Genomic DNA, 11,466 nt, shown 5'->3' with positions numbered 1-11,466 from the left:
AAACGGGACTGAGGAAAGTGAGGGCCATGGCTGGCAGAGCCCTGCCCAGCCCAGCACCGCAGCAGTTTCGGAGGAGCAGCCTGTTCCATTTGTTCTGCCTGCCTGCGGCCGCGAACCCAGGAGACCACATCTAGAACTACCCATGAACCTGCAGGATGTGTTTCTATGGCGTGCACATGCTTACCTCACTTCTCCTCACCTACCCAGCGTGCCGCTCTAGCCCTGGAGTCTTCATCCTGTTCGATGAGAACCACTTAGGGTTCATCAGGCTGGAGGAGAAAGACTTCCTCCTGTTAGGCAGACTCCAGAACACCTTCCGGAATGTGGAGGCACCATCCCCGCAGGCCTTCCTGGAGACACTCTCCAACATTCAGTAGGGACCCCCTTGTTTGTTTCTGTGTTAAAAATTAAAAAAAAAACAAAAAAAAAAACCTCCTTAGAAATGACATTGATCCTGCCTTTCAAAGTGCAGATGCTTCTGCAAGCCCATATGGCCCGGCCAGGATTTGATCTCTGGGCGGGGGCCTGACCATCCTTCCAGAGAGGAGGTGGGGGGAGGGGTGGGGGGGCAGGGAGCGGAGGGTCGAGCTGATGGCCCAGCCCAGGTGGGCCTGAAGAGCCCGTCCCGCCCTCTGCTGGTCGAGAAGCGCCAATGCAAGCCACCCTCCTGCAGCCACCTCTGGGCAAGGCAGACAGAGGCTGGTTCCTGTCTATCATCGTGTTGTAAGAGTCCAGCAGGGCGTCCAACTCCTCGGTGACACTCATCGCGCTGTAAGTGTCCACCTGGGTGTCCACCTGTTTGGTGCCCCTCAACGAGTTGTCAGCGTCCAGCTGGGCGTCCAACTGCTTGGTGTCCCTCATCGCGCTGTAAGCGTCCACCTGGGCAGCGTCCTACTGCTTGATGCCCCTGCTTGAGTTGTACGCGTCCTGCTGGGGGTCAAACACTTTGGTGTCCCTCATTGCACCGTAAGCGTCCAGCTGGGCGTCCAACTTTTTGGTGTCCCTCATCGCGGTGTCAGTGTCCAGCTGGGCGTCCAAATGCTTGGTGTCCCTCATCGCGATGTAAGCGTCCAGCTGGGCGTCGAACTGCTTGGTGTCCCTCATCACTTTGTAAGCGTCCAGCTGGGCGTCCAACTCCTCCGCAGAGATCTGCTGCTTTCAATTGCGGCCGGTGAGCCTGCCTGTAACCCTGCCTGTAACCCGGCTGCCCCTGTGGGCGCCTCTCCTAGTGCCGCCGCCGAATCCTCCAGATCCTCGGTTTGTAGTCATCCCGCCTCTTTTGACAATCTGTACCAGCCTGCGCTGCATGTCTCTCTGTGAGGTGAGGAGCTGGATGTCGAGGGGGCTGTCATCCAAAGGGACGCCATTGTACTGTTTCATGGCGTTCAGGGCATCTGCCTTCCACTCAAAGTGCACGTGGGCTGTTCCCAGGCTGCGGTCGTAGTGGACACCGGCCTTCCTCAGAGGCCCGAACTCCGCAAACAGATGCTGGATGTCCGCGTCGGACACCCCGAAGTCCAGGTTGGACAGCAGCAACTTCCCCCTGGTCACCTGGCCGGTGCCCCTGCCCAAGCCCCTGCCGAAGCGGTCCTGTTGCCACTTGTAGGGAAGCTGTCTCGGCCTGCTGTAGGGCGCCGGCCGGTTCCTGCCTCGGTCGAGGCCCCCCTGATGCCTGAACGGCCTAGCGGTCTGCGTTCCGCCACTGGGGCCTCCGTGTGAGCCGGCCCAGCCTCTGTCCAGCCTAGGTCCCTGCCTCGGCTGCGGCTGCCCTGGCCGTGGCCATAGCCGCCCCGCTGGCTCCAGTTCAGCCTAATGATGTCGTCCAGAGACATATTGACTTTGTCGGTCACTGTGGGCCCGGAATCGGCCTCAGATAAAGCCCGTGGGTAAGCACGCCGGTCCTTTACTTCCCGCGTGGCGCTGGAGCTGTTCCTGTGTGGGCAACAGATGTTGGGGTCCAGGCCCAGAGATTCCCAAAGGTGTGGACGGATTCGGCGAAGAAGTAGTGACACGGAGACAGCGCGTTCAGTTGATCAGCAGCCTAGCCAGGCTCTAGCCAGGTGCTTCAGCGGCTTCTATGTCCCCGGACCGGGTCTTCGCAGCATCTCTCCCCTGAATGCTCCCTTGGAGAACGAGGACGACGACGACGAGCACGACCACAACCCTAGGGCTGAGAAAGCTCTGCCAAGAGGAACCCTGCTTCCTTTTATAGCCCGAGAGCGTGGTGGGAGGAGCCAAATCAGCCTCCAACCCGCTCCACCAATCAGCCGCCCCCAGGACTGAAAGCGTCACCGCTCCAGCACCAGTAGAGGGCGCCACTGGCCCGCCGAAGCGATTCCCGGGGCTTCGGGAGGACTTGGGAGATGGGGCAGGAGCCCAAGGAGGCCCACAGGGCCTCCGTGTCCACGCCTTGCGGAGCGGCATCGTTTTCTGGGTATTTGCACATGCTCGGGTGGGCCCGGGACAAGCCACAAGGAAAAAAGGCACAGTAAATCTCCTAGACGCGGGTCACAGGGCAGAAATCACCATGCCGGACATTGTGCTCCCTTGTGTACATCCGCAGCCAGGCAGGCGCACTGGGGGATTTCCCCTGTGGGATGGCATCCAAGAGCACCCCTCTTCTCCTCCCGCTCCCTCCCCCGTCCGCTCACTCTCTGGATGGATGGGCAGGCCCCCTCCCACAGACCAAGTCTGGGCCTGCCCCATTAAATCATAAACCGCAATAAAATATAATAAAATAATAATATAAAATAAAACCATAAACTAATAAAATATAAAATAAACCATAAACTGTAAAAAAATAAAACTAAATCATAAAATAAAATCATAAACTGCAATATAATAAAATAATAAAATAGTATTTTGTCAACATTTGCTCTTCAGCCCCGCCCCTGGTCAATCCAATCAGTCTGATCCACTGAAGCCTCTCCGGTTGGGGGTGAGGTTGAGGGTCGGGGGGAGGAGCGCTCATGCCCCAGGCAGGACCTGCTCCGCACGCCCTTCAGGTGGCATTCACCAAAAAGGTCTCAAGGAAAGGTTCTCCTGAATGTGGCTGCGCCCTGCGCCCGATGCCTGGTATTCAGTCCTCCGGAACCAAAGCGCCCTGCACGAACTCGGCCTCTGTCGCCCCTCATGGCGCCCTAGATCCTGAACAATGGAAGCCACACCAACCGCCCCTGTCCTCCGAGCAGCCAACACAGGCCATAGAAAACGGGCTTGTAAACCAATTGAAAATCCCTGCTGCGCTAGGAACTAGCCGATCAGAATAGACTAGACAGTAATGATGAATCCTTTTTTTCCCCCAACAATAAAATTTATTATGAAAACAAGCTGGTGTGGGGGTAAGGGGGGGTGGGAGGGTGGGGTGTGGGTGGAGGGTTGGGGGGTGGGGTTGGGGTGGTGGGGGGTCAGATGAGTACATATTGGTTGGGTGGCTCAGGTGAAATAGTGCGGCTTCTTCACATTGATGCCATATTCGCTGAGGGCAGGGGTCAAGTCCTCCATGGTTAGAGTGTACTTGCGGTCCTTGCTCTCACTTCTGTAGCAGGGAGAGGCTGTGCCCTTCATTTTGCAGTGCTTTAGGGCATCGTTGGCAATATCTGAGATGAATTTCTTGGCAGCTATGGAGACGAGCCGAAGTATGCGAGGGTCTGGAGCCTCGAAGCCCGCGTGGTTCAGGTAATAACGAGTCACTGGATCTGGGATCGTAGGTGTGTAATCCTACAGCTGCTTCCATTTTCTCTTTATGTTCTTGTTTCCTTCCATCAGACCGAAACTCCTTCATAAAGGATTTGCCGATGTGCTCCACTATTGCAAATAAAATGGGATCCCAAGAAAGGTGGGGGCCAAGGTAACAGAACATATTGAAGACATCTGTCCTCAAATCCTCAAAGCTCTCTGCTTGTTTTGGTGCTCTCTTATTTGGCAAAGCATTCACAGGTGAGCCTTGAGCACCTCGAGGAACGCCAACTCTTCAGTAGAGAGGCTCAATAGTTACATGAATAAGCTTGCAAATAGCAAGAGCTATTAGCTTATAGGAAGCAGCATAGTATGAAGGCATCAGATCCATCATGTTCTGTGCATGATGCCAATCGCCAATCTTTAATAAGGCTCCTAACAAACCAAGTTTTTGGTTGTCCGGGGGCTTTTCTACTTTCTCCTCCTCCTTTTCCTTTGCCTTCTCTTGCTTATCCACTTTTTCAGAAGACAGTACAGCCACCGTAAGTTTTCTAAGAATTTCCTTAGCTTCCACCATTTCTCGTTTATATTCATCCATAATGCAACTATCAGCTGGAAGAAGATGTACATAAAGATCATTTAAATCAATAAGATTAACTTGTAGGAGCACTGCTGCAACTCTGTATAAAGACGAAGGAGTCTCTCCATTCTGCTCCTGGTAAAACTTGAATTGGAACCCAAGTATATGACAAAGTGTTTGCGGTTCACACATCCTATCTAATAAAAGAGAAACATGGTAATTAGCCATACCTCCGCTACCCTTCCCATTGGCTAATCAGGGCAATATGCAAATTTACTGCCAGCCAAGATGGCGGCCAGCAGCCAGACAGCTTGAAGCGAACATGAGCCTTGCTTGCTTCAGTGATGGCAAGGCAACATTCCCCGCCTGACTCTGCCAGCCTCTGAGCTTGCAGTTTGAAACATTATTACAATTATAGAAGCTAAACAACACCCCAGAAACCTGCTTTCAGCCAGCCAGGATCTCAGAGCTGGAGTTGAAACAGTGTTTTGATTATAGAACCCAAACAAAACAGATACCTGCTTTCAGCAGCCGAGGCCTCAGAACTGGAGCCAAGCCTCAGAGCTAAAGCTGGCCCAGAATAAAAAAAGAAAAAGAAAAAAAGGAGCAGTTGGGAGCTTCAGTCACCCGCCAGCCTGAAAACAGCCCTCAGCCCCTCACCCAGACTGGCCAGGCACCCAAGTGGGACCCCCACCCTGATCCAGGACACCCTTCAGGGTAAACCAGCCAGCCCCCACCCATGCGCCAGGCCTCTATCCTATATAGTAAAAGGGTAATATGCCTCCCAGCACTGGGATCAGCGGAGCCGAGAGGCCTCCCGGCACCGGGATCAGCATGCCATGGGGCAGCAACCAAACCCCCTGATCGCCCTGCGGCTCTGTGTGTGACAGGGGTCGGGGCCACAACCCCCCTATCCACCCTGCTCTGTTCGTGACAGGGGAAGGCACCCCAACCTCCGATCAGCCCTGCTCTGTGCCTGAAAGGGGGGAGCTCCCCAACCCCCTGATCGCCCTGTGGCTCTGTATGTGACAGGGTGCGGCATCCCAACCCCCCCTGCCCCATGGGCCCTGCTCTGTTTGTGACGGGGTAGAGCCATAACCTCCCCATCGGCCCTGCCCTGAGTGTGATAGGGTGTGGTGCCCCAACCCCCTGATCCGCCCTGCTCTGTGTGTGACAGGGGGCAGTGCCCCAACTCACCTATCGGCCCTACTCTGTGAGTGACAGGGGGACCTCCTCAACCCCCTGATCGGCCCTGCTCTGTGCATGACAGGGGAGAGCTCCCCAAGCCCCTGATGGGCCCTGCTCTGTGCGTGACAGGGGAGACCTCCCCAACCCCCTGATTGACCCTGCTCTGTGCGTGACAGGGTATGGAGCCCCAACCCCCCTGATGGGCCCTGCTCTGTGAGTGACAGGGGGCAGCGCCGCAACCCCCTGATTGGCCCTGCTCTGTGTGTGACAGGGGGTGGCGCCACAACCTCCCCATCGACCCTGCCTTCAGTGTTACAGGGGGCGGTGCCCCAACCCCCCAATCAGCCCTTCCCTGAGCGTGACTGAGGGTGGCATGGCAACCTCCCAATCCACCCTGCTCTGTGCATGACAGGGGATGGCGCCCCAACTCCCCAATCAGCCCTGCTCTGAGCCCGACCAGGGGCTGCACCTAGGGATTGGGCCTGCCCTCTGCCACCCGGGAGCAGGCCTAAGCCAACAGGTCTTTATCTCCCGAGGGGTCCCAGACTGAGAGAGGGCACAGGCCGATCTGAGGGACCCCCACCCCCTGAGTGCACAAATTTTTGTGCACGGGGCCTCTAGTATTCATATGATTCTAATAAAGATATAACGAAGTCATTATATTCTTGTCTGCATTCAAACACTTCTAAAATGACACCCAAAACCCTATTGGGATCTAGATTAAAGCATCCTATCAAAGATTTGATATTTTCTAAGATTAAGTCATTAGTAATATTTCCCGATAAATCTTGCCCCCATTCAGCAATCAGCTTAGCGTAGCCTTCATTCTCTGCTCTTATCAAATTGAACTTTTGCTGCTTATAAAAGAGTTTCGTCTTTATTTTAACTGATCTTTGATCGAATTGCCGTGATTGTTTGAAAAGTCTTAATAATGTCAATGTTTCTGGATCCAGGTGTTCCTTTAGAATCATGTCTGAGACGAAATACAAACACGCTAATACCAACTGCATAAAGCAGTCTCTCTTGCTCTTCTCTTCTAAAACGGTTGTCTCAATATCTAACATGCAAAAGACAACAGCAAGAATATCCTCACGAAATTCGCTGTTGTCATTGAAAACATCAGCTGCTTTTCGGGCTTCAATTTTCCTTGAGTGACATGGTGTGATAACTCATAGAGAGCTTGCTGGAAATCTCTGTAAGGCGAACTGCCGAGGCTCTTGTTTTCACTGAGAAGCCAACATAAGTCCAACAGGTCGCCTCTCCCTGATTTCTCCCAGTTCTTTATCCACTCGACCTGGACCGACACCGACGCTGCCTCCATCTTCCCCGCCTTAGTGACAGAGGCCCCGGAGGGCCTCAGGTCAGCATGGGGTCAAAGGGAAGTACCGCCCACGAAGAATGCCGGGAACTGCGCGTTTGCCTTTCAAGTTTCAGGCCCCAATGATTTCTAAAATAAAATTTAAAAAATAATGAAATAACGTATTATACCAAATATCACTCTATTAAAGTGCTCCCATTCCAGGTATTAAAAATATTGATGTCATCTCATTTAACTAAGAAATCTACTTCTCTACTTAGAGAAGATACCAGCAAGTGCAGTGGTAAATCGAAAATATTTGTAATAAGATAAAGTAGGCACTTTTTTTTTGGAGATATTTACTCAAAAAAACAAAAAAAACAAAAAACCTACACATTCTAAATTCCACACTCACCAGAGTCTACTATGAATGCTCCCACCTCGGTAAGTTCTGTCGCTATTGGGGTCAGGAGGAATTCTCTTCACTCACCTGGCAGCTCCAACTTCCGTCAGTCTGCTCTGGAGAAGTGATGAGAGTCCTCTGCACAGATGAGCCTTTTATAGGACTCCCCTTACTTAGGCCACACCCACTTGCTGATATTGGCTAAAAATCCACAAATGGAAATAACCACCTCCAATGGATGAAAGTCTGATAGGTCATTAGGGTTACAACACTTAGAAAACTCTTGGGGGCTGACACCCTAACAGAATGTCAATGTATTTTCTGGTAGAAACAGGAAACTTTTCAATATTCAATACAGTATGAACTGTAGTCACGGTAGGATGAGTTTAGTGTCCCGACTAACGAGTTTTTTGAGACACCAGCTGTCTCTTGGCCAGTTTTTTGCTTGGTGCCGGCCACCAAGACGCTGCGCCTGTACGTGTCCTCCGCCGGCGCCCCCCCACCCCGCCCTCCCGTGCTCACGCTGGTGCTGAAGTACTTCTCTTCTTGGCACTGGCGGACAGCAAGGCGGAGATGGAAGTACGCTACCCCAAGCGCCTGGACCTGCAGCACTACCTGTTCTGGCTGGCAGCTCAGCGCAGCGCGAGCCCTCTGCTGTACCGGCTCTACGCGGTGCTGGTCGACGCCAGACGCCCCTGCCACAGCGGCCACTACTTGTGCTCCGTCCGAGTAGCGAGCGGCTGGTGGTTCAAGATAGATGACGCCCACGTGACCGCCCACGACGCATCTGTGGCCCTGAGCCAACGCTCCGATGTGCTCTTTGACGTCCAGACCAGTGAACTGGAAGGAGACAGTGGGGAAGCCCGCTGCCCTGGGACGGATCGCAAGGTTGCCGCGTCCACCCCACGGGGGCCAGAGACTGCCCCCGACTTCACCGCCCACACCTGGGAGGTCCAGACACCTGACTCTGCCTTCCCCAGAGGAGGTTGCGGAAGGGGGTGCGGGTGGGGGGTGGGGAGGAGGCTTGCATTGGCGCTCCAGGACCAGTAGAGGGCGCCACTTCCCCGCCGAAGCGATTCCCGGGGCTTGGGGAGGACTTGGGAGATGGGGCAGGTGCCCAAGGAGGCGCGCAGGGCTCCGTCTCCACGCCTTGCCGGGCGGCATCGCCGTTTTCTGCTTTGAAGAGGGGACAATATATATTTAGACAGGCTCGGGTGGGTCTCGGACAAGCCACAAGGAAAAAAGGCCACAGTAAAACTCCTAGACGTGGGTCACTCATTAGAAATCTTGATAGCGGAACTTGGGCTCCAGTGTGTGTGTGTTGGGGGTGGGGTAAGTGAGTGGGTGTGGGTGTGGGTGTGGGTGTGGGTGTGCTTGTCTGTGTGTGTACATCCGCAATCACGCACGGACACTTTTTGATTTGAATGGTCCGTCGGCATCCATGAGCACCCTTCAGCCCCTGCCTTCTTGTAGACAGTGGCCCCGTGCTTGTCCTTCCCCCCTCAGGTCAAGTCCAGGCACCTGTCTCTGCCTTCCCCAGAGATGGCTGCAGGAGGGTGAATTGCATTGGCGCTTCTCGACCAGCAGAGGGCGGGAAGGGCTCTTATGCCATGCTTGGGCTGGGCCCTCTGGTTCAGCTCCCTCTCTGGATGAATGGTCAGGCCCCTGCCCAGAGACCAAGTCCAGGCCAGGCCACCTGGGCTTGCCAAAAAGTGTAAAGCATTGAAAGGTTGGATCAATGTTATTTCTAAGGAGGGTTTTGTGTGTGTGTGTGTGTGTGTGTGTGTGTGTGTGTGTGTGTGTTTGTGTGTGTGTTTAAGAAGTTTTCTTTTTTTAATTTTAAAAGGAAGGTTCTTGTTTTTTTTAAACCAGGTCAGAAGGTCAAATCTTCAAAGTGCATGCAAGCTGCTCCTACGAAGGGGTCCGAACTTAATGTCGAGAGCATCTCCAGTAAGGTCTGCGGGGATGGTGCCTCCACATTGTGGAAGGTGTTCTGGACTCTGCCGAACAGGATTAAGTATTTTGCCCACAACCAGAGGAACCTGAAGTGGTTCTTATCGAACAGGATGAAGACTCCAGGGCGGCGCCAGGCGAAGACGAAGGTAGGTAAGTTAACACTAATGGTTTCCACTACATAGAAACACATCCTGAAGGTTAAGGGGTAATTCTTGTCTCTTAATCCCACGTCCACAGCCTGAACTAACGGAACACGCTGCTCCTCCAAAACTGTGGCCCTGGCTTTCCTCAGTCCCGTGTTCTTGCTGCGGCTGCGGCCGAGGCTGCTGCTCCCGGATCACCTGCTTGCCAGTCTCCTGGACCACAGGGGAGAGCTCTTTGAAGTTGCGGAAGATCTCGCCATCTGGCAGGTGGATGCGGCGCATGAGGTGGATCTCTAACTTAGTGTTCATGCACTGCCCTGTGATGTGGGTGACCCTGGCATACTTCCCTCCATTTTGGCTCCAGTGACTTGGCAGCCGCCATTTTGTTTTTAAATATATTTTATTGACTTTTTTTACAGTGTGGAAGGAAGAGGGATAGAGAATTAGAAACCTCGAAGATAGAGAAACCTCAATCAGCTGCCTCCTGCACACCTCCTACTGGGGATATGCCCACAACCGAGGTATATGCCCTCGGCTGGAATCAAACCTGGGACCCTTTAGTCCTTAGGCCAATGCTCTGTCCACTGAGTCAAACCAGTTAGGGCGGCAGCCGCCATTTTGAAAGGGCAAAGGTCAATCCCTCTCTTTAATCCTCCCCCCAATCCCGCGTTTTAACTTCCCCGTTTGAATAGCACAAAATACAAATACAAAACATTGTACAAGTATACTTTTTACTACACAAAGGTGGATTAATACCTTTGTGTTGTTGGTGTGTGTGTGTGCGTGTGTGTGTGCATGTGTGTGTGTGTGTGTGCGTTTTAAAATACATCTTTATTGATTTTGGAGAGGAAGGGAGAGGGAGAGGGAGAGAGTGATAGAACATCCACGATGAGAGAGAATCACCGGTCAGCTGCCTCCTGCACACCCCACACTGGGGATCTTGCTCACAACCCAGGCATGTGCCATTGACCAGAATTGAACCCAGGACGCTTCCTGGTACACAGGCTGATGCTCTATCCACTGAGCAAAACTGGCTAGGGCCATTTTGTTGTTGTTGTTTAAAAAGACAGTGGAAGGGAGAGAGAGAGGGAGAGGGAGAGGATTGTTTTTCCACTTGTTTATTCATATGTCCCTTGCTTTTTAAAAAATATACAACAGTAGCAATGAGGGAATTTGTGGTCTCCTCTCTGGGACCCTGGGCTGTTCTCTGAGGGTACTGGAAAAAAGGAAAGTGACTTGTTACCGTGGCATGTAGTAATCCAAAGACATGTGCTCCTAGAGGCATAGAAAGACAATAGGCTCTGATACCAGTAAGTTCAAAGATGATCTCTCTGGGAAGATACCCAGCCTAGGGAGCGACTATCCACTCACTATACACTGCTTTCTACTTTAAAAAGTCTTTTTAAGTTCAGAACATCCTGGGTGATCACTTTAGGTGTCTGAGTTTGCAAGGCCAGTCCAGGCCTCCCAGGATTGGGTCAGGTTAGCATGTGGCCCCTTTTCATCCACAATGCAAAGCTTCTTATGTATTTACACCTTAAATTTTATCCTATTGCATTCCATTTCATTTTATTAACCGATGTCTCCCCCAATACATTCAATTCCGAAAAAAAAAAAAAAAAGAAAAAAACTGAAAGGGGAAAAAAAAGATAAAATGATTCCTCCATTGTTGTCCCGGAATACTCGCCACATTTAGGCTTTCAAAGTCCCCAGGGTTTAGGTTTTAAGGGTTCCTGTCTGCAAAAACTGTTCTGGGCACGTTTTCTCGGTCCTCAGTCACACCCCACCCCCCAAAAAACTTTTCCAGTCCCCCTTCCACTGCCAGGCCGCATGCGGGGCCTTCTGGGAAAACCCAGGTGGTGGATGCCCCGGGTTAGGGGTTAAGGGTTAAGGTCAAGGTCAGATCTAGGGTTAGGGTCTGTTTCAGGGTCAGGGTTAGGGTTAAGTTCAGGTTCAGGGTCAGTGTCAGGGTCAGGGGTAAGGTTAGGTTCATGGTCAGGGTCAGCTCAGGGTCAGGGTTAGGGTCAGTGTAAGGGTTAGTGTGGGGGTCAGGATCAGGGTCAGCATCAGGGTCAGTTTCAGGGTTAGTGTTAGGTTTATTGTTAGGGTCAGGTTAGGGTTGTTAGGGTTAGGTTTGGGGTTGTTAGGGTTAGTTTGAGGGTGAGGGTGAGGGTGAGGGTTGAGTTAGGGTGAGGGTGAGGTTTAGTGTAGGCTGAAGGTG

At 52.6% G+C, this 11,466-nt stretch overlaps 1 protein-coding gene and 1 pseudogene across 1 annotated transcript; both read right to left on the bottom strand.

The window, feature by feature from the left end:
* Positions 1–713: 713 nt before the first annotated feature.
* Positions 714–2,446, bottom strand: LOC132225614 (THO complex subunit 4-like). Its single transcript, XM_059680696.1, is given in 3 exon segments — positions 714–1,751; positions 1,754–2,014; positions 2,293–2,446. Coding segments are annotated over 3 exon segments (1,275 nt in total). The 3' UTR covers positions 714–891.
* Positions 2,447–3,398: 952 nt separating this feature from the next.
* LOC132225613 (transcription initiation factor TFIID subunit 10-like) lies at positions 3,399–3,765 on the bottom strand (annotated as a pseudogene).
* Between the last annotated feature and the right edge of the window lie 7,701 nt (positions 3,766–11,466).

This window comes from Myotis daubentonii, chromosome Y, assembly GCF_963259705.1.
Source record: "Myotis daubentonii chromosome Y, mMyoDau2.1, whole genome shotgun sequence".
NCBI lineage: Eukaryota > Metazoa > Chordata > Mammalia > Chiroptera > Vespertilionidae > Myotis > Myotis daubentonii.
The sequence above is the reverse complement of the archived record's forward strand: the minus strand, read 5'-3'. Positions and strand labels throughout refer to the sequence as shown.